Consider the following 24,876-nt stretch of genomic DNA (forward strand, 5'->3'; position numbering starts at 1 on the left):
CACCTTGATGAGATTGTTGCTGTCCATCAAGCCGAACTCTAACATTTCCCTTGTCAACACTCCCATGATGCTGTAGAACTCATCAGCACTCCCAACAGCCATGATGCGACTAGGATTGAAAAGCAATTTAACATGAACAACTAACATATAAAGAACCAAATTGAACCCCTTAGTGCATTCATTTTAGGTAGCAAAAGCGTTAGCCTGACCACCGTTATTTTCACAACTAAGGGTGATATTTAGCAACACCGCCTACTCCCGATGACTTTATAAAACATAAGCGTAATTTATGAAATACGTGAGTCCTGTACTGATTTATTATGCGAAATCAAAACGATTACAGAAAACGTGAGATACATGACACGGAAAAATGAATTTAGATTAGAATACAAAGTACTAAGATTCCGAAGAACCTTAAAATTTCATTTTATTGAAAATAAAGGCATACAATATTGAATATTATTATTATGATTAAATTTAAACTTGTATCAAAGCTTTCCCCATTACGTTTTACAGATTTACCTCCAAATACTGGATCATAACACTAGGGAATGACCCTTAGACGACGTGATAAAAATGAAAAGCATAATAAAAGATCATAAATAATGAATTTGACATAAAAAAGCTAGACGGAGGGATAAAAATTCGAATACCAGGTGTCAAAAATGAAAACCAAATTCAGTAAAGTTAATTCCTGCCAATCAGGATTAAGGCATTTTCTGTTCCATCGAACATATGTTCCAGAGGGCATGACGTGCGGGGTCATGACAGGAGAGAACTTCCGTAAGATCGGTATGAACCGCTATCATCATCGCTAAATTAACAGCTATAATCAATCCATCATCTCGCTCACATCATATTTAAGAATCTCGACGGTATTAAAAGAGATTAAAACGTTGGTTAGAATGGTGAGCATTGATCACTAACTAATCGGTACGTAAGCTCAAAATTAAACAATGCGTTCATCAAATTTTCAAACAGCAAAAGAAAAACAAAATCTTAAACAAGTCAAGAAACAAATTTAACTTAAATGGAAAAAAAAATATTTACATGGTTCCTATTCAGAGACAACTCAATTGTATTATTTGACACTATAAGTCATTCCTTTAAGTCGGTGATGTAAGTATGCGGCGAATTACTAAAAAAAGGCACTTTGAATTGCTTGGCAAGCATAAAAAATAATTTATTGATTCCAATATTCACATCATGACAACGCATTATTAAAAAAATATCCTAAATTGAAAGCAAACCAAATACCAAAAATAGGTAGCTCATGTCGTCTTCATGTCGGCGTATAGATTCTCTCATCCCATGCCCTCCCATCCCTTTCCCTACTCAGGAATGCCTTGTGGAATAAACTTATGACTATAAAATTGAAAGCCTTAAATATGGCATAAAAATATATCTAATATAGCATCTCTAATATCAATTAAGAGACCGAAGATGTAATTATTTATAATTTGAACCGAGACTAGATAAGGAAATAAATCGGCGATATAAGGAAAGTTGAAATAAACTTGCTTACTCTTGAAGCCCGTCCCAGATGGCCAAGGCTGTCCTTAGAAGCACTTCACTGCCTTCGAGGAAAACAAGGTCCCAGACACGGAGGACGGCGGCCCGCGGCAGACAGTTACAGAAGAGGGTGAGGAACCACTGCATGGTGAAAACATTCGTCAATGGTGGTTCGTACACAGCACCTGAGCGGAGGAAGAGTTACTTTAGAACATGGTTTGAGAAGTATTTATTTTCACTCTGATCAACAGATTGTGGAGATCAACAAGATTTCATCGACAAAAAAAGTCGTTTCCGAAGCCATAAGGGGAATTCAAATCCTAATGTGAAGCGATTGTACCTTTAAGTCAATATTTTGAGATACTCTGATCTTCAAGTGCTAAAAGTACGTATTCCGGCATATTCCGAGCTCAGTGCCGTTGGCATAGAACATAACTCCCCAAAACTAAGTTTAAAATGGCGAAGTACAATTTTATTCGTTTGTGTATTGAAATGCCGAGATGCTGAAATTATTTTCATCGAAATATGATGCACAGGAATTTGTACTGCATACAAAAACATCTCCATTTAGTCAATGCGCTTTATAGCCGCGGTCAAGACAAAACTCAAGACTTCCTGCTATCCTTTCATAATAATGTTCAATGGAAAAGTCTTTTTTTATCACGCCGGCAGAGAAATCCCATCCCCGCGATAGAAAATGGGAATCAAAGGAAAGAGTTTTACTTCATGACTGGGTATTTAGTTCACCGAGGAAACTTTTCGGCCCGCAGCAATAAATTCATGTAATAGTACCTTAAAAAGTCAATTTTGCAAATTTAGGTAAAAACATTATCACGCGAATGAGATCTCAAATCAAGTTGCAATCTTTTGATGTATCCATGGAGAAAAGTTAGAGGACTAACTAATTAGAAACTTTGATTTAGGAAATTCCATTATTTCACAAATTCCAATTTCACAAAGCCTGAGATATACATGGCCACGAATTTTAAAATGCCAAAAGCACCAGTGTTAAAATTTTTGTGACATAGGCAGTAGATCCATAGAAATAAATTTGCTCCATAAAAAAACAAAAAGTTGGAAAAAGTCAAGCTTGTTGGAAAATTGCAAAATCTTAAGTATAAAATCTAGGTTTTTTCTAAAAAGTTTTTCGAGAGGCAACGTAGTGAGCACACAAATTGTTCATTAAATGACTGAAGATAACTTATCAATGTAAAGATGTTCATATAAAAAGGAGACATTGATGAAAAATATTGGACATAAGCTCCTAATAACATCATAGCTTCGACTGTAAGAAATATACATAACATATTTGACGGAAGAAGTGAGTATTTCACACTTAATTTTAAATAAATATTGTTAAAAACCTAAATACATAAACAATAATTCAAGCCTTGAATATTTTTACAGCCCTCAAGATTCATCAATCTTTCACAAGATGAATTTATTTTACTACGGCCAAGGTAGAGGAAAACAATTTATAAAAAACCCGCTCATTAATTATTTAAAAAACTAATGCAAAATTAAAGGCGGCTCGCGGAGGAATAATGCATATCCAAATTGGCCCGCAGCATCATTTTGGTCGCCCCCCTTGTTACAGAGGACCAAATATTTAGCGTACCGGTGGCGGTGTCCCTGGCGTCATGCTGCAGGGTCTCCAGGTGGCGGGAGAGGGCGGGCAGGCGAATTCGCAGCAGATCCCGGAACACGGCCATGTCGACGGAGAGACCGCGCAGGTGGTCAGCGAAGTATCCCTCTGGAAGCACACCCTCTATCAGGTAGATCATCACCTGCGGTAGGCAAGAAACAAATCAAATCAAAAGTCGAAGCTTCACGCTGCCAAGACTTGCCATAATGTCGACAAAAGAATAAACTTAGTCACTTTTACAAGGCGAAACAACGACCAGTTCCGGCAGTTACACCATTCTCAAGTCGGTCCTTTTTTAATAATAGAACTGACTAGAGAATGGTTTGATGATTTTAGGACTGCCGAAATTGGTCGGTTTAAGCTAAAATCTTGTGGAAGATCTAAGATTATTATTCATATTCATAGGAAAAATATATTCATGGCCTGAGCAGGGGTATTGATCATCTTTATATTTTCAGCTCCATATACTGTTACATTTCAGGTATTACCAATATAAGCGTGTCAGGTTTGTCTTGTTTAAAATCTACATTTGCCTCGAGGCAATCGAAAATTAAACGGCATCTGCGCCATGATGACCTTAGTTTTCGGATCCTTCCTCCCTTTTCTAGTTCCTAAGGACGCCAATTTTCTCGTGGCTCCTTGCAAATCGTCTAAATATTTCACACAATAAATTTAGCTAGATATAGGGTTGAAGCTGTGTTTTTCTTAAGATGAGTTTCCAGAATGAATTAAATGCTGCATATACGAGAGGTAGGGAGAGAAAGGTGATGGGAGACCAGGCGCTGCAACGCGTTGGCATTAGCCTACTCTTAAAGAGTACAAGGGACACGATTTAGCATCCCATCCGATTGACGGAGTGCTGTATTTCGTAGTCATCGGCTAATAATCATCATAGTCATCGGCAAATAACTGAGCATCGATATGAGGCAATCGATATAATTATCAGAAAAACGCTCATCCTTTAACATTATATCTGTGGATCTTGCCAATACAGAATACAGCTAAATTAGTTTAAGTATAAGCCCACAATGCACCCTCTGAAAGCAGGCAGTAACTTAATAAACTTAAAAATATAAAATTATAAGAAGCACTGCATCAAAATTTGTCATTGCCTAAAGTTAATAATTAAAATTCCCCACTTACATGGGCCTTCAATGGGCGCCGGGATGGCGTCCAAGGCCTCAGGGAGCGGTAAAGTGGATCTAAAACCCCTCGAAATATTTAAGAAGATACGACTCACAGGTGCCCCCTTCAAATGAACTCCCCCAAAATAAACGCCCTCTCCTAACTTCCGATTTTTTTTCTGGCTACGACCATATCCGACGAGATCCACCATTTATTTAGTTGTGAATTTAATTTTCCACTCGATTTCAGCACAAAATAGAGACTCACTCGTATCCCTTGGCCACCAAGTTTTTGTTTATTTCTTCTATCAATTTCTGTATCCAACTCTGTTAAGAAAAAAATCACTGTAACTCCTTGGCGTGGCTCAATACTTTCGACACTGAATACCTCACATTAACGGTCCATTACCTATTATCATTCCCCATACGTTTAGCCATGGCAGCTTGAGGTAATTATTTCACATCGAATGACTGAACCTTGCGGTGTGGTGCGCTCTTCTGTCCTCACCGTATCCTCTACTTTTCGTTCCCTTGTACCATTCCATTCATCCGTCCCTCTTCCCCCACATCCAGACCATCCCTTCCCACTCACCTGTTGCGCCCCGTCCTTCGCCTAGACCTCCCCCTTATAGCCAAAACCCTTTCCATCCCTTGGGCCATCCTCTCGACCGAACAACCCCTGATCTCGAAAAAAATAATAGATGAGAGACAGGTTTCCTTTTCGCGATGGGAACCTTCCTACTTTCCATGATCCGAAGGGCGCCAATTTTTCTCGGAGCTCGCGCTAAACGCCAAAATATTCCAAAAAATTCGTTTAGCTAAATATAGTGCCGAAGCTGTTTTTTTCAACTTTAGTTTCCTGAGTGAATTAAATGCCAGGAATACGAGAACAACCTCGAGGGGAACATAGAAATTTAAATATTAATTCATCTCAAAATGTCGATCAATTAATTGTGAAAAAAAGATAAACTGTGTTCTACTAATTTGAAAATGATTTCTGAGTCATTTTCCATTCACAGTTTGCTAAGATTTCGGACAGAACTTGAGAATTAATTTTTACAAGATTTTTTATGTTTTCTACGATTGAAAAAAAAAACTTATTGGAATTTAAGTCTATATTTCATAGTCAATATGGTACGGTAATTCTTATGTCAATGTGGCACGGTATGGTCCATTCTTCGTATTCATTTAGTCTTAATCTCAGATTGGATTCTAATGCACCATGCACCAAACTTAATATAACATGACCTACACAATAAGAAAATCCGTAGTCGAAGAATGTAATTTCCGGTGGACGCAGTTTAAAAAAAACTATACATATAAAAAAGTGTGACGAAAAAATATATCATGAAGGACTCCTTTGATTTTAGAACATGCTTCCACTTTTCTGAAAGTGAAATAGTTTGGAACCCAAGAATAGAACTCATTTCAATAAAAATTAAAAAAATGAAAATCCTTGAGATGTGATGCTGATGTTTCCTATTAAGTGTAATCGTTGAAATTACGTTTAATTTTCAAGAAAAAATAAGTTTAAATATTTAAAGATTGCATGAATAAATAAAAGCTCATTTTCAACTTTACTTAAGAATCTCTTCAACTCGTTCACTACAACATAATTTGGCGTAATTCATTGCGAGCCTGACCAATCGGTAGTATATTACTTCAGTCATGAAAAAAATCATGCATCGATCGTGAAATCGTTTTACGGCACCTTATTTTTTTATTCCTCGAAATAAACAAAACTATTTACTCGCCACGCGTTGGTTTCAGGTGATATTCTTTCTCAATTAATGACTTTTTTAAAGACTTGTTTACACGGTACATTAACCCGCACGAGTTAATGTCTAAATGTATAAACGCGGTAATGAACACGAATACGTACCGTGTAACCAACCAACTTGTGCGAATGCATGAACGAAAAATGGAACATCTTCTTATTTGGTTCATGCATTCGTGCATATTCCGTTCCAGTCCACAAAAATCATTCACGCAAACAGACATTAACTCGTTACGTTCTAATGTATTGTGTAAGCAGGCCTTTAACGGCAAGAAACTAATTATTTCGGCGATATTCTGTCGCCATAACTTCTCCGAATTTTCTTTTTAATTTCACTAATTTTGGCAGAGAACGCTCATAGTCATAATTTAAAAGCTTTGTTGCTTCACTGTAATGTAGCTGATAAAATCATCAAAGTCCGTTTCAATTACTTAATGGAAATTGCAGAGCATCGCAAGTCGTTATTCCTAAAATAATGACAACGAAAATTCGCAAGCGCAGAGAACTATTCATTTAGAGATTTTAATTAAGACATCAAAGAGGTGGGATGTTAATAACGGAAAAAAGTTTTTCTGAACATTGAAGTAAAATTGCCTCATGCTCCTCTTAATTTCCATATGAATTAGTGAAATTATTTTCTGTGCATGGATGATATGTTAAAAATCATTAGAAACTAAAAACAATAATTTCATGAGTAGAGGTTAATCAACGGTGAGATTCAGAACAATTATAAATTAATGAAAATAAAAGCTAACAGGAGACCTTAGAAGCCTTAATTTAAATGTTCTCACTGTCCATGTGCGTAAATGGTGATTGTTCATGAATGATGGAAGTGGCAGTATGTATCCACTGATTCAGCCTCTCCAGAGCCGGTTTCTAATCAAATATCAGCAGTCTTTTAAAAAAATAGAACAAAAGTATTGGCTCTGATGAAATATAGCAGTGATGAAATATCGAAAATTTGACATTGTGCTTTTTTGAACAGCATAAACCAGTATCAGTTACAGGAAAGCAGTAGGTATCCAAGAAAAATAATACCAATACAAAGACCATGTTAATTTGAAAATTTATTTTTATATTATTACGATTTTATTCGACTCCATGAAATATATATATCTTAGATGTAGATGGAGATTTGCAAATATCATATCACAAAAGAATAAGAAGTGTCCAAGACTGCCATCATCTTTCATCTTGATCATCACGTCCAAGAAGGGCAACTTGCCTTCGTTTTCTTTTTCCATGGTGAAGCGGATCCTTTGGTGTTGGCTGTTCAGATGTATTAGAAATTTGTCCAATTCTTCTTCACCGTAGGGCCATATGATGAACGTGTCATCAACATACCGCATTCAAAGCTTTGGTTGCTTGTGATAGGTATTAACGGCCTCCTCCTCAAACTTCTCCATGAATGGGTTGGCCATCACAGGGGAAAGGGGCGAACCCATAGCTGCTCCGTCTGATTGTTCATAATAGTTGTCATTCCACAGGAAGAAATTGTTCCTTAAGCAGTGCTCCAAAAGCTTGGTGGAATCCTTTGGAATGCCTGAGCTTGTCAGCTTTCTCACAATTTCCACTGATTCTTTAATGGGCACGTTCGTAAACAGCGACACCACATCGAAGCTTACCATGATGATTTTTCAACAGCAGACGAAATGGGCTGAGTTCTTGTACAACGCCCGAATCGAGGTCTTAGCCTTTTAATAATATCTCATAAATTCCATAAATATCATACGTACATTTCCTACTTAACGTCGTTTAATTACCCAGACATTGCTGGTGGGGAAAATGAACACAGTACATTTATGATACTTTGGCACCATGCGGATGAATTTCATGGTAACATCACATGAAATCAAATTTTAAAGGTAAGTAAGCATTGAAAATTTTATTCCAACCAATGTGCAATTTTTTAAGTTTAGCCCGATGGAGTGAATTTTCAAAGCAGAATTAAAAAAAATATATACGCTAAATAGCAACTAACCTCAAGATGTAAACGAAATTTTTTAAATAAAAATAGAATAACAGAAAATATTGTTACAGGTTCTCATACTATATTTTATAGATGTTTTTCCAGGCTGTGGAGAATTATCAATAGCACCTACGATTTTTTGAAGACCTCGAAAGCATCATATATTACGGTATGAAATGTAAATAATCCCATTGATGTTGTTCGGTGACCGGAATAACTCCACGCCACCTGGGCGCCCGGAGATACGGGACCGAGTCCTCCAGTAAGTGGTTTCATTTTCCGTGGAGCTGAATATCTTGGGCGCTTCTGTCGTGGGGCGAGAAATTATCGTGGAGAGCGCTAGGAGGGCGAATACGAGGATGAAATAAAAAAAGGATGACAGAGAGAGAGAGGGGGAGGATATGGAGGAAGAGGCGATAAGGGGGAACTCAACCTCGAAAATGAAGACTTAGCACAGTAATAGTTAGACCCTGTTGGCACCTGCTTTACCTTCGATGAAAACGGTGCATATAATCCCGAACTTGTGAATGTACACTATTTCAAGTAAGCCAATAGATGGCAATCGATGAAGGTAAGGATGGAAAGGTGTAAAGGAAAAGTATTCAAGATAATGAGGATAAAATGTACGAACACAAAAAACTGGGCTTGAAAGAGTTTATTCCATTTTTTTCAGGATACGTAAAAGATAGTGCTCAAAATTGATTACCATATAGTCAAAAAGCCGAACATACCAACGTATATTTCAAATCTATCAACGACTACGAGGATACGTTAGTAAAAAGACTCAAAAGTATTTTTCCGCATTTTCCATACTGTTACTTAATATTCAGAAATTTGGTATTGCGACTGGTTTCAGTGGAAGACACGGGACCAATCTTTGCTGCTATTACGTGGTATTTTTTGGGTCAGAAAAATTACAGAAGTTTGCTGCTGAAAAAGGATTGAGGTATAGCAGAAAGTTTGTTTTTCCCAAACATTACAGAGAACACGTTGATTGGATTTCATCCCAAACAGTGAACGAGCACTAACGTTAAACTACGAAAAGGGAAATCGTGCTGGCCAGCAGCTTGAATTTCGTCAAGGTACTGTACTCTCCTAAGGGCCTTCGGTAGGGCTACTGGAGATAGTGAAAGAGATATGGGAATACGGAAGGAAGAGGAGAAAAAAGGAGTTGGGAGAGTTAATACAAAGTGGATTTTCAAAGTAATGAAGTTGGCTCCGCCCTTGTCGCGAATGGGAAGCCGATAAAAAAAGTAGAGCCTTTCTCCTCTTTGAGAACTTATCGCATCAAAAAAGACGCTCACGTGACTCGACTCTAAGACAGGGGACTCGGAAATATGCTTACCCATCTATCTCTCAGGGCTAAAACTCTCAGTAACCTGGGGTTACTTTTTTCTCACTACATACACGCTGGGACGCAAACTTTGTTTTTTCCTCGTGATGTCACTATAAACAAGACAAAACCATGTGGCTTAATTGCTACTCATTCAAAAAAAAAATGGCAGCCATTTAAACAAAAAGGATTAAGCAAGTATTTGGTAAAAATAATTAAAAAATGAAATCGAAAATAAAGTAAATTATAATTTTAAAAACTATAATAGGGAAATGAAAACTAAAAACGTAATATCCTTTCGAATTTGTAATTGACTAAAATCTTATTCACAGCAAGACATCAAATCCATTGATATTACCATAAGGTCTAGGTACATGATTCAAACAAACCCTTCTCTGTGATAAATTAGCGAAATGAATTCCATATTCGGACGAAAGAAATTACATGAGAACACCTCATAATATTAAATTATCAATAAGATCCGATGAATAAGTGGTAGCTCGAATGAAAATAATGGCTTTATTTAACGTGTGGCATATTCAAGTATTACCACGGTATTTTTCATTGCTCAAAACATTTTCATTTTTATTCACTTTCCTCAAAAGTTATTTCACCGAATTTAAAAAAATAGATTGAAATCCATCCATCTACGTCTTTATAACGATGAGTGAGTCACTTGTCAAAAATTTTGTCCAAAAAGCTTTACCTGGTGCCATATCAGAAAATTTTACGCACATTCAAAGCGTTTTGATCGTTAGAGGAAAAAATAAATAGAATTTTTAGATAGCGACAGCCATAAATATCAATTGAATTTCCACGCCATTTATACGTGAATACCTCTCAGTTTTTACAGCTGTGTACTATTTTTACACACACTGAATTTTACTCATCATTTATTGGAGACAATGAATAAGAAGCAATATAAGTTTACAAGGTTTAAACTTCCTTATTGCCACGATCGCCGTTATCACCAAGGCGGCAATGCTGTAGAGAGAGGTAATGGCTATAGATCACAGTTTTGCAAGGCTAGGGACAATTCAACGCATCACACAAAAATATAGATTTAAATTTTATTTACTCTCAATCTATTGAGCGAGGCCTCTAGCAGGGAGGTATACGTCAAAGAAGGGGAGGGAAAAAATTAAGAGAGAAAATATTTTCTTGATCTAGATGGGTGAGAAGGGAGCGGTGAAGGCTTATATGCGCGAAGAATGTTTTGTTTTCACTGCGGGAAAGAATTTCCGAGCCCCACACCAGATATTGGATGATGAAACACAAACTCTATCGCAGAAGGACGTGGGCCTAGAAAGAAATAATATGTTTCAGTTTTCGTTTTTACATGTACCATAATAATCCAATCATCCTTTATGCAATATTTCATGTCAACCTACATTCAGTTTCCATAAAACATAAATGTTATTCCAAAAGGCGCCGTACTTTTTTCTTTCTATGCTTTCGTAGGAAGCATTATGCCATACTTCCTTTGTACGAAATATTTTCTCCGACTGTTAATTTGTCTCTTGCAACTCTCAATAATTCTTCATTCACACATGCCATTGACCGATGTCTATGATTAGAACGATGCCTTAAAATGACCGCTTACAAATGTTTTCCGCCTCGCATCCAATTCCTATTACTTCAGGCGTAATCTTACGGGAGTCCTACATGAAAAACGCAAATAAAAACGACGTTATAGTTACCAGAATCAGAGTCGAATAAATCAGATTTAATTTTTATTTTAGTATTTCCTGTGAGTTAATCCATTTAAGTTCCAGTTTTGAACCACAAGTTATTTTTCAGCCCCCATGCCCCACCAGATTCAAGCCTTTTTTGCCCAATTGGGTCCGGCCGCGTTTGAATTTGAAACTCTATTGAAATATATTAATTAATTCATAATTAGAAATCTAAATATTAGGGATGTGCGAGTACTGTTTCTTGATCTCGAGTCGAGTTGAAAACTACTCGCGAGTATCGAGACGAGTCGAGTTTGGTCATTTTTTTGGATCTGGTTATATGATAATGTATATGCCACAACATATTCTCATTTTCAAATCCCTGTGTGAATTTTATTTTCTGAATACTTAGCTTGATGTAAAAAGGAAAAGATAATGAGGAATGTTGATGATAATTGAGTCAGTATTAGGAGATGAATGAAAATTAAGTGTCTTGAAAAGTTACATAAGCACAATTGAAATGAATCGACCTCTAGTAATATGTGGTCAATTTCATTAATACATACATATCCAAACTGCCAGAAACAGCCCTGAGTAAAATCATTTGCACCATTGTTATAATGCTTCATGATATCTGTCGGCAGATTTCTGAACTTATTGCCTTCGACAACACTGCAACCAAAACTACTCGACTCGACATTAATAATGCTACTCGAATCACTTGAGTCGAGCACCAACTACTCGACTTGACTCGAATTTTCGAGTACTCGCACATCCTTACTAAATATTATATGTTTTATGACTCAATTTTTTCATTATATCTTTAAAATTTTTGTTCTTTTGCATTCCCGAACATACCGCTATCTCTGGGATTTTGCTGGTTATTGAGTGATTAAAGTTTCCGCTTTACGACACCCAGACGGATACATTTGAATATCATACTGAGCTGCATAAGTGCTTTGTCAAGCATTTGTTTACATTTCAAAGCCTTCTTTCAGTTACATGAATTTAACGTGAAATCTTGATTTATATATTTGAGATATCAGTAACGGTGAAATCAGATTCAACAGTGTCAGTGCAAAGTTACGATTTGATTAAAATTTACGATTTATGAGGATGAAATATGTTTCTTATATACGTTACTCCCACCTACAGGGTACTTGATGTACCTACGTTATTTTGTCAATTAATTCAAATTTTTAGGTATGGATAATCAATTTAAAATGATGGAAATTAACACCAATATACAAATACTAGTGATTTACAGAGTGATGAAATTTAGCATATTTAAAGTTTCTTTGCACTCGAAACTTAATTTTTATCCCCTTGACACACGTGTATCTCTTTATGACTGTAATCCTCATCAAAGAAGACGTTACGAAAGAAATCGCTTGCCAGGTTTGGCTGTATTTATACATAATAAGAGTAAGTACTTATATAGAATAAGTACACCGCGCACAAGGCAATAGTAGTGATTCGGCATTTTCAAGGGCAAAGTTTTCGCTTGATATCTAAATATAAAGTAAAAAAGGACAGATAGACATCCTTTATACCATTTGATTAAACAGAACACGCTTTTTTTCAAGCATATTACAGTTGGAGATACATAATTACAATTCTCTAGATTAATGGAAGACGGAGTGTTCCGGCAAAGATAGCCATTACTAAATGTATCACCAAATCTGGTTAATTAATCCTTAAGATATCTCTGGTGAGGATTAAGCCTTAGATTGAAGCTAATTAAAATGGGAAAGCGCCGGAAACGTGATGAGATATTGGACTCATTCTAATTCTACTCTCATTTTAAGCGAGTGAGGATTCGCAACTGGTACGAGTTAGCTGAATTAATTACGAAATGGTTTCCCAAACACTTCCCTTCCATTCATCTCTGAGACTACTCGATGGAATTGGAAGTGAAGGTTCTAATAACTGTCCCACTGCTATGTAGGTTCGTAGAAATCGTCAGACTTTTAAAGGAAAATTGCCCACTAAAAGTATTCCACCTCGTTATAACGTGAGGAATACACAAATTATTTATCTACTCTTTCATCTTTTTCCTCTGGTGACCGGTAACCTAGAAAACAGAGGAATAATTATGATTGCAGTTACAAATGTAATGTCGAAGTACGACTTAATTCTTCGTTTAGCCGCAATATTACATGGGTGAGGTGATTAATAATTCACCCCACGACTACCACTGTCTATATTAGGATTAATGTGTTTCTATTTTACGGCATCAATGCTTAATTGCCAGCAATAGTTGATGTCTTAATCTATCGAGGAAGGTTAACTTAAGATGTAATTAGGAGAGAGTGAGAGAAAGAGGTCGAAAATGAGGTGAAAATAAAAACATGTAATTATTCGAGGCAAGCGGAAACTAAGTAAAGAAAATGAGATACTGACCACGTGAACCATACGGAATTTAAGTAGAGATAAGGTTTCTATTTTTTTCCGAGCTGTAGTGATGTACAAGTATCATTCTATGCAATTAATCGTAAGATCACGGGGAAAACCGACTCACTTAGCCATCTTAAAAGAAACATAAACACACTGTTTCATTTCAAAGTTCATAAATTCCTTGCAGAAAGAATAAAAAAAGGAGTGGTCACATACTTGTACTTTTCCTACCAGAAGACCGCTAGTATACTAATGTGATGTGTAAAGTGATGGTTCAAGTTATTCCAAACAGTTTTTCACTAGCTGAAGAAGATGCATCACTCCTTCCCGATCGTTCGAATTTGTTTTTTTTTTTGGGCGACGAATTACTTCGATGAATACGTTATCATCCTGAAATGCTCAGAGTTTATGAAGTAAACCCATCAACATTTTCCATTTAAAGAATGATACCTGAAAATATGCTGAGTTAAAATTTTAAAAATTGGTAAGAGAGGACAATGCTGAGAAGTATCTTTAATTTATATACCCTGAAAATGTCAAGACGATTGCGTAAGTAACAAATGAAATATATGTCACGAATAAAGACCAGTCAAGCGGAAAAAAATGCCTCTCCTTAGAGATACATACTCAAGTTTTATCTCGTAGTATAGGCTAGGTCAACACTCAAGGTTTTGTATCAAACCGTATTTTGCGTGATAAAGGACCAATGCAGGAGATTCTTGCCGATGCGGCGCCGTTTCGGCGCAGAGCGTTTTTCCTCCTACTGGCGACACAAGGTCGATCGTAAACTTTGTACTGGGACACCTTCCAAGCCCTTGGAGCTCGAATATTCATCTCAAAGTAGGCAAAAAGTGTTCTTGTATACTTACTCGCAGAATTAATGCTTCTTCGCCTCAAAAATACTCCCTATACTCGCCTCGATTAATTAACCCTACCCCTTAAAAAAGCATGCAGTCTTCTGTCCTGTTGCAATACCTACTACGATTAATAATTCGGTTAAAATACTCAAATATTTTTCCAACCAATTCATTACTCTAATAGCAACTAAATCCACAGCTCTTTAAATATATTAGCGACTACTGAACAGAAGCAATTTCGTATACATATATTGTTCCTCTTTTTCTCAACTGCAGTATTTTTTCTAATCCTCAAGTGTAAATATACTTGAGACTTGAGCATATAATTTGCCAGCTATCTCAATGCTATTTTCGATTATAAAATAAAAAGTGTTATAAAATGAAATGAGTGAGGGCACATTTTTGATTAATTAAATAATGGACCATTCATGCCATATTTGTACTAGTCCACATTATTTTTGAGTTTTCTGTCGGTTTCATCTTCAGGTACATACAAAGCAGCATCCAGTGTACGGTGAAACCGACGGCTAGACACTTCTTGGAATCTTCATACACATAAAAACTTAGTGGCATCTTCAAATAGTACCTCAGGATGCTGCGATGGTTTGCAAACGACGGTGGTACGCAAATAAAAATAGTACACAATGGTACGAATACCAACATGAACATTGAAAACTTCCACAAAGCGACGCCTACGGCGATTACATAAATAATGAAATACATTAAATATAAATCAATGGGCAAAAATGGATTAATTAATCATCTCCATAAATGGATACTGGTCCATTAAGAATATTTCTAAGTATTGAACTACACTGAGGTGATTGACGTAAATTTTGATGCAAATAAATACTCTGGATTCATGCAACGTACATTTGTTATGCTATGTTTTGGTCGCTACAGCCAGCTATTTCTTTTTATTCCTTCTCGTCATTCCTTATCCCCCTTGCGGGGCCGCATGAATTACCAAACATTGCAGAACCACAACTGTAACTTTTTTATATCATAAGATTATACATCGTCTTGAACATGCATGTGTATAATCAGTTTAAACAAAACTTTACTAAACTTTGCATGCGACTTAATTATTTTTTTATTACGATAAAAGTAGAGGTAGCTCAAGATATCTCTTGCGCACCCCTTGGGTTCTTTCTGTATCCGTCACTGGGTAATACCACATTTCCATTCTTAATTTCTCTGCACCTGTCAACGTGCTCCCGCGGAGAAACATGCTCATTGTAGCATTTGTAATTTAGCGGGATGAATTATCCATTTATCTATTTTTAGCCATGTTCCACGCTCTCTAAACCTTCAAGCCACGAATATTACAAAAGAGGATCCTCAAGTATGCCTTTAAATGTGTTGTCACCCAACGCGCGTTTAAATGGGTTTACATAAGGCGCAACTCGCGTCGCTGACAGATAAAGTGAGTTTCACCGTATAACTAGGGGTGTTAACAAAAATTCATACACACGATTATGTGATCTAAGAAATCCATACCTTTTCAATATTATTTCTCGCAATGACAAAAAATTTTCTGCAAAATATTGGAAAAAAGTGGATCCTATTGCACTCATCACCGTGCAGCGGACATAACTGAAAAGCGATTTAAATGCAACCGAAGAGGCACAGGATATCAGCCTTCTATGGGATGGAATAGGGCCCCCACTATGCAGTCCCCTTGCTCGTCGCAATACTCCTCGCATTCTTCGACACGGCCCTGTTCCTGCATGACCTTGGGGAAGGGACCCAATGGGCCGCTCCCGCATCCGTCTCGCGATCTCATCCCGTCAAAGCACCCATTTCCTCCCGATCCCTCCTCCGCCTCGCCGACCATCCAACAAAACCATTTCGCGAACGACAAAACCTTTCTTCTCTCCCGGGACTCGTCGGCGTGGGCGTCTGGGGCAAAGGAACTTCGGGGGGTCCCGTTCTCTGGGAATGTGAGAGGAGAGGAGGAAAAAGATTCGCTGGCAATGGGCCAAATTTGGCTCCCATCTTCCATCCCACCCCCACCCTCGCGTCTCTGTCCCGCCAGTGAGTCGACCATTGGACGCCCACACACGGTTTGTGATCAATTCCCTCCCTCGAATCATTCCGCAGCCACCACAGTTTCTGGACACAACCGCTAGAATTTCCTTCTGAGGAATGATAAACAAAGATATATATGGTATTGCTTAATAATTTTACCATCACAGCTTACAACACGTGTTTCGATTGATACAAAATCAAAATTCACCAACTCTTGATTTACTTTGTGGTATTCCATTATAATTTTCCTGGATATACACAATTACTACACTATTACATTACACACTATTACAATTACTACATTATTACACAATTGGATAGATGTGGAGTATATTCATTGAAATGCAGCGATTGCAATGGTGTATACGTGGGACAGACAGGAAGAAGTTTTGACATCAGGTAGAAAGAACATTTAAGTGCTTACAAATATAACAAAGATGAAAAAAGTAATTTTGCTAAACACTTAATATGCAACTGCCATAGGAGCGATTTTAAAATGAATATTTTAAAATTTTGCAATGACCGCCGTGAACTGGACTCTGGGAAGCAGGTAGAAATTTTAAAAATTATTGAAAGTCAGGACAGTACTCTAATAAATGAATATCTCTTTGGAATTAACCCATCCTTTTCCCCTATTCTGGCGTCCGTTTTAAAATTCATCAAGTAACTAGGTAACAATAATAAGATAAACAAATCATAATTTGCGCCTGAAGATGATGATAATTCATTGAAATCCGGGTCGCGCTCTGATAAAAAAATAAGTGGTATAAGTAATTGTGTGTATCCAGGAAAACTGCTACACAATCATCGGCAGGCATAAGCGGATTTAGGGGTGGGCACGGGGGTACGTGCGCCCAGACGCTAGAAATGTAGACAAGATTTTTAATGTAATAAATGGTGATGATGGACAACTCGTACATCGAAACGTCGGCCGAGATGGAGTTGGAGAACCTGACCCGGTGGAATTCCCGAGTAACCTTCCACGAAGATTTTTTAATAAATTTATCATTAAATTCTTTTTGTTATTTGTATTACAAAGCTTCAGTCCTTCAATTTCATATTAATAACTTTCATATTAAAAGAAAGAGAATACTTCTTACAGCAACAGTTGCATGTTGTTTTTAATCTCAAATGTGAGAAGACCATGTTGCCCGTCAGACCCTTTTGCCCTACCCCCAGAAAAATCCTGGATCCACCCTTGTCATCGGGTACTTTTCGTTTGGTTTGATGATAGAAATATGATTGTGTAGCAATGGAAACACGTGTTGTAAGCTGTTATATTAAAATTAGTGGTCAATACAATTTTTTTGTTTATCATTCGATGTGTTGTTCCACGACATCTCTCCGCGAAAGTTGAATTTCTCCTTTGCCGTGCTCTGCTCAGGATGCTCCAAGTTTCGCAATATCCTAGGATGGGTATACCACAGCTATTCATTACTCCCTTCAAAACGTAATTCCTTCAGTTCCCTCCTCATATTCTTCATCCTTGCGTACTTCTATATCAAACCCAAATACTTATCTCTCGATTTTCCTCGGGGGACTTCTCCGAAACATTTTCTTTCCATTATATTTCCCATGAAAAAGGAATCACTCAGTGGTTTAACTTGAACGTCGGTAAGAATACGTGAGGATAGATATCATCCCAGGCTAAGCCACAGGCGTGAGATATCACACATTCATGGTAAGGGGGTCAGTTTCTTTTTCTGGACCATCTCGCATGATGAAAGTGAAGATTTCTAGAGTTTCTCGCCGGGTAAGGTCTTCCATATCTAATTCAGTGTGAAACCCGAGAAATCTTCTCTGCCAGTGAGCCGGAAAAAACCAGATATTACAGTATTTCGAAGGATGCTCTTTATTTTAAAACCATATATGTAAAAACCAATAATATAGGATAAATAATAGACCATAATTGGAAACAAGGTTAAGGCATAATTATAAACAAGAAAAAATTTCAAATCACAACTATTTAGGTGAAAAGTTCTTTTTTTACCAAAGCGATGAATTTCATTAAGTTTACCGCTGAACCATTACATAGAATACCATGATGTTGCAATTACCATTTCTAGTTTACACCGGTTTAGAATTTTTTCCGCAAATCCCGCCAACATCTTCAGGTCATAGCCATCAGACATCAAGCAACGCAGTAGAAGCCCTGAAAACACGATCGCATCAACTATGCACCGTGGGAGCCTTGGTAGGAATAATGCTAAGCTTACTACGTTGCTTGCAGATCTTCTATATGGCTGAGGGTCTATGATGCTACCCAATAACGGCCAGCAAGATATTTTTATTCATACCATCGCTAAGGTGAAACCAGGAAAAACAAAAAAGTAGGATTTCAAAGCTAAAAGAGGGGCCTGGGGCGGACCACCTCTTTTTGACACCTCGTCAGCATACCACTGTTCTTTGCGCCTAAGATCATGGATATTGTGCAACAAATTAGCAGAAATCCACCAAAGCTAGCTACTTTTTATGCGGAAAACAACCTCAAAGTGCATTTAGAATATTTCTTAAGTATTTTATTCATCAAGTGCGTAATGACAGTTCGGAAACTTCTTTATAATACCACAGAATAGGGACTATTCCGTAGGTCCCTATTCTGTGATAATACTGACCACGGAAAAAATGAAGGATGAATTACTAAACAGTATAAGTCATTTTTTCGCACAAATTTAAATTTATATTGAACAGATTTCATCACAACCTAATTTTACATTTTTAGAAGGATCGATCTAAGTTACAATTCTTTTACCGCTTTTCTGATGTTATCAGCTACCCATTCGATGGGAAAAATAATAAACTAATAGATTGTAAATAGAAGAGTAAATGAGGACAATTGATAAAGAATATTAACTACGTTTACATACGGAAGCTTTGTGATAAGAGCTACGTTCTACTTATTTACGACATTCAATAACTCGAAGATGAACAAAGACTACGTCTAAAAAGCGATGTTGCAGACCAGTGCAATGTATTGGATGGAAAATAAGACCGTCTAATCATCATGAATCCCGTGTCAAGCTGTTTTAGTCCTAAAAATAGTCTTACAACTGGAAATTTTTAACAGTTAAATTAATTGAAAAATATTTAATGAAATTTTTGAGCACATATGGATAAAAACATACGTATATGTAACAATGGAGTAAATGTTTGTTACATAAACTGCCAAATAATATCGTAAAGAAAAAAATTAAATAATCTATGTATTAGGATACTGTATAAAAATATTGAGCTCATCCACCCGCGAAGTGGACAACCTTTGAAAGAAAACCAGTTACTTACCTTTAGGCATAAATAAAATCAATTATTGAACAAAATATATAGCGTCAAAAATAATTTAAATCATGGATTTTAATAATAAAAACTGATTCTAATCAAAAATAATGATTGTGATAGTACCAACTACATATTGTTTTTCCAACAATTTAACCTAACTAGCGAGAACGTGCAATGCGTACGATACCCGCAGAACGTGTGGCGTTAAGTGAATATGGCTCAACATTCAAACAGTGGGTGGACGGGCTAAATTTATGTTGTCATTCTGTATAGATCTACCAAAATTACCCTTTCGTCTGTATCGTAGCGCCGCATCTGGCCCTTCCTCCGAAGGATGCGCAACTCCTTCCACATCCAACCCCCCAAAAAGCCTAGACGACCGCGCACGAATCCTCTGGCTACTCTTAGGGTTGCTGGGCGAAATAATCCCCGCTTCGCTTCACCCCACGCAATGCTTCCCACCCATCTCTTCTTCCAATGGGGTCTTTCACTCAGACTCGAAATCGCAATTCATTAAAATAATTCCATAGATAAAATAGAAAGATAAGTTTAAACCACGTACTTAAAATGTGAGGCGATGATAATCACTAGTAACAGTCATCCCAACTAATCTTGAATTTTGAAATTTCAATCTTGGCTCATGCGCATAAACAAAAAAATCGTTTATTTTCATATATTCTGAAGTCTTGAGAGGCTGAGTTATGGAAGAATTTGGAATTTTACCACCCGGCATAAAACAGAGCTTGTCCCATTGTGCTATTTCTATTTGCTCAACTTGCTCTCAGTTGTGTCGCTATTCGCTTCCTGCACAGTGTAAACATTTTCCGTCATCCCAAACCCCATTCGCCTTATCCCATCTATCTCCCGTGGAGAGGAGACGGTATGCTTCGGGCAAAATCACATAGGTTTGGCCAAGGAGCAACCGTTCCAGATTACATGCTTGCTTCTTCAAAATCACTGTTCTACATCTACAAACTACCCCGCAAGCCGCTTAAAAGGCATGTGGCTGGGGGTGTTCGGACACCAGGCATTTGCACATAACAAGGAAATGATCTAACGAAATCACGACAGGCATTTATTAAAGTCCTTTATGGCTCGGGGGAAAATGAATACGCAAGTCCATTATAAATATATCTCTATATGTTGAACTATGCTTCGTGTGTTTTTCGTAAATTCGTGGGCAAACCACTTGGAATGAGCTCACTGCGTCATCAAATTGTCTGAGGAGGCCGTCGATATTTCGTCACGAATATCTCAATACTTTTCCCTTGGGCTGCGACCTTGTCGCGGTGGAAAGGTTAGCGCGTTCCAACGAACCCTAGCGCTGTGCCGGCAGGAGTAATTCTCAGTTACTCCGGCAGGGCTACCCATGCCAGATAGGTTGGGCGAAATAATCCTCGTGATGATTCGTGTCAGGTAAAAAGAACGCTTTTAGAATGTGATTTGGAGATCCAGCCAACTATCTCATACCTGAAAATAAAGTAATAGTAAATTAACCTCGGAAACTCATAGACCGGGACCCGACCCGGGTGACGGATCGAAAAACGGACTAAATACGCATCCCTTTATTCTCAAACTCATTCGCAATCGACTATAATAAAAAAACTTTGAAGAACCGTGAACCGTGTTTTCCACATAAACCGTTTCCCTGGTTCTCTCAAATCCCCTCTTCTTCATAACGTGTAATGATGATGTTCATGTACTGTGATATTATGTTAAAAACGTATTGTAGTGTAATGTTGAATGTGTAAAATATTACATTCAGGGTGGAGAAAAAAATATTGCCACGAAATTTTTATCCTGGATAGCTGATACTAGAATGAAACAAAATATTCATGATGTTTATATCGAAAACGCACCATTTTTAAACTGCAGAAACTTTTAGCCATGCGCTCCAATTGGCCGCTAGTTTGCCTTGTTACCGGATGCTCTGTATAACTTATGACTACAAATGCTCTGACTGCTAGAGATCGTATTGTGTCCAAGGCATCCGGCAAAAGGGCAAACTCGCGGCCAATCGGAGAGTTTGGCTCAGTGTCTGCAGTTTAAAAATGTTGCGTTTTCGACCTAAGCATCATTGGTTATTTTGGTTCCTTCTGACATCAGCTATCCAGGATTAAAATTTCGTGAGATATTTTTTCACATAAACCATTTCATATCAATAACGATTTACCATATTTTCATTGTAACTTCGAGCACTGTTGTGATCATGTTTCGCATATTTTCAAATGTTTTTAAATATTTGCATTGCCTTCGCAAAAGCTGTAATTTTCTTAGAATATGTACGTCCGTTTGGATTTCTGATATTATAGTATGCACTGGACTGATACTTGTGCACTTCTATTGAATGCTCACACGAGGCTGTGTATCCACCGAGTATTAATATTTTCGTCAAAAATTGTATTTTAAACTTAACAATTTATTATTCATTGTATAGCCAATTTCTCATTGTATAGTCACCACAATTTTGAATTTTTTCATTCGCGCGAAATTCCTTCTATATTTTCGTTGGGTAATGAGTATTTCTGGTTTTATGTTTTCTTTACCACAATTAAGAGCTTATGAAGTTAGCCCTACTACAGACTTATTGCCAAATAGGCTACCTTCCATCCACGAATGTAAGTAATATACTGGAAAGGAAGAAAATGTATAAATATTATTATAAATTCCAAATAAATATTTTTCATCACTCGTCTCCCTCTCTCTGCCGCCGAAACTCCTTTTCGCAGTTCCTTCGACGTCGTGTCCGGAGCCGTCGTCTCGCTGTTGCTGGCGTCCCCGGAAACCCCCTTCCTTTTTCCCCCCAAAAACTGTCCCAGAAATCAACCCTTCGCTCCCTTCTCCGGTTTTCACCCGTTCACCAGCAGCACTATCTCGCCAGAGATATGGATTCCGTACTCTTGGGTCCTCCGATAGGGAACGAACGGCTGTGTCGGACGTCCCTTTGTCCAGCAAATACAACGTGACGGGTTGCTTCGAGAGAAGGTGGTTTTCATGGATATAGACATCGCTTCAAGTCCAGGGGTGTCCCAGACTAAAGTGAGAATATCAGGGCCAAAATTTGTTTTTGAGAAATTCAGTAATTAATTTTCTTTCACACATATATTTCAATGTATGTGTAAAATTGTGAATTCTACCCGTCCCCTGTATAACTGGTCATATAGAATACACAATGTTTGCCCTTCTTATTCTAAATAGGCTAAATATTAGGCTCTTAAGCCTTCATCTCTTTTCAATGTTATATTTCCATTATAAATTATAACGCATGCCTAAATCAGATGAAATTTGTGTTTACCTATGATGACTAACCAATGTAAGCACTTCAAAATTTTTACTGCAGTACATAGAGGTTATCTTCAGACTATTGTAGGCTCAAAAGAAAGCTGATACGCTTTTTTACCCACTTTTTATTCCCACACACCACTATGCTCCAACTGAATTTATATATTAAGTTTGCTGTATCCTCATGTTGGACATAAATCTATCCTCCAAGATACACTTCCTCATAGTGGCAAATAATTAATGAGGGTTATTCAATAATTTTACTCAAGGAACGAATCATATAGTAATTTGAAGATTGAAAGTTAGTAAACATCTAAAAAAATATCCAGAATTGCTAATGAATAGAGTGCATAACGATCCTAATTTGTTGTCCTTGCCACAAACATTGCGAGTTGGCTCAACGTGTCCGATTGAACCTTTCTCTTTAACTCATAATAAGGCCTCCTCCCTGTCAATATATTACAAAATATCCCTTTCCCTCCCTCGTGTACCCAGCATTCTTCCTTCTAACAACAATTTTAACATATCCGACCCACTCAGCACTCACTTCATCCAAACCTTCTGTCTCCTCGGTGTCTCATCCGGACAGTCTCTCCTCACCCACCATTTTAAGCACATCGTCATTCTTTTTCCCATCCATCGACTTCACCTTCTCCATTCACGCTCACATCTCGAAGACCTCAAATATTTCCTCGTCCTCCTACCCAAGTGCTCAAGTTTAAGCACGCAAGGTACACTTTAGATCAGACTTTACATTATTTCTATTTAATATTATTTTATATTTTACAAAACGATCCTCTCATCAGCTCTTTCCTATTCATTAATGTTTCCTTTGCAAACGAGACTCCTCTCCGCCTTAAGAATAAACTTAAAATAAAAAAATGTAGAAATTCGTATTCGCGAAGATAAAATAGTCCTATGCACAGCTCACGCCAGTCGTCATCATTTATCAAATAGGGGCATCGTTAGAGACGGTTCCGGGCAACGACCAGCCTCCCTCGCCGGGGGACGGTAGCAGGCTAAATTCGACGAGGGAGGGAGAGTCTGGGGTTGATGAGTGTGAGAGGGTGAATGGCAGGGTAGAGGAACTTTGGCGGGGTGGACACACCGCGTCCCACTCCCCCGCGATAGAGGCGCCAGGCCCGGGAGTGGCGCCGGCGCTTGGAGGGTGGAATTCAGACGGTCCGTCTGGGGCACTTCATCTTCCTGCCTCTCTCACACTCCTCCGCTCACAATACTCCCCGATTCCCAATCCACAACTCTATGGACTCCTCACCCCCTGCTACTCATCCCACCCATTCTCTCCCGGCTACTTCGACCGAACCTCCCTCCATTTTTGTCCTTGATACTCAGCCTTTACTCATACCATTCTCTCCTCGCTTCTTCCCAGTCCCGCAATTTGTCTCTGAGCCAAGAAAACAAGGAATACCGTAGTCACACAACCGCTTGCGACGCTCCAAAAATCAGTGTTCTCTTTCCTCAACCTGATTTCGCTTGTACCGCCTGTAACGGTGAGGGGCAATCTATAAAACTTGGAAAAATTTATGCAATGAGTGAATACCACTTGGGGCTGATATATCCCATCAAATACATAATGAATCTTTCAGTAACATATAAGTACCGCCACGCACCCTGCGTGTGCTGGATCGAAGACATTTTACATTTCTTTCAGCACCCGACAAACCAAACTTCATCGTATACCGATAAGTTCCTCCTCTTTCAATTTTTAAATAAATTGTATGAGCGCAGTATGAAAATATACAATGGATTTAAAATTCAAATTTTAAAAAATCTACCTTTTTCTCCATACCTAATATTGTTTTCAAAGCTTGCTAAATCATTTATTTTCATATGATAAAATTTTACGCGAAGGGTGCTGGTGCAGACTTGTAAATTTTAAAAATATTTTCACCGTAAACCATAGTTGATAGAGATCCATGACCATGGGCAATTTATCTGGTTATTTTATCATATTTGACACTGTACGCGTATATTAGCCT

The 24,876-nt window shown here is 37.7% G+C and overlaps 1 protein-coding gene across 1 annotated transcript in view; it reads right to left on the minus strand.

The window, feature by feature from the left end:
* LOC124163717 (mucin-5AC-like) overlaps positions 1–24,876 on the minus strand; it is a 375,511-nt gene that overhangs the window by 15,166 nt on the left and 335,469 nt on the right. Inside the window, exons 6-8 of the mRNA XM_046540790.1 lie at positions 3,131–3,299; positions 1,526–1,697; positions 4–109 (exon numbers count right to left, since the gene is read on the minus strand). Coding sequence (XP_046396746.1) covers positions 4–109; positions 1,526–1,697; positions 3,131–3,299 — 447 coding nt within the window. The remainder of the gene's footprint in view (positions 1–3; positions 110–1,525; positions 1,698–3,130; positions 3,300–24,876) is intronic.

Source organism: Ischnura elegans, chromosome 1 (genome assembly GCF_921293095.1).
Source record: "Ischnura elegans chromosome 1, ioIscEleg1.1, whole genome shotgun sequence".
NCBI classification, from domain to species: Eukaryota; Metazoa; Arthropoda; class Insecta; order Odonata; family Coenagrionidae; genus Ischnura; species Ischnura elegans.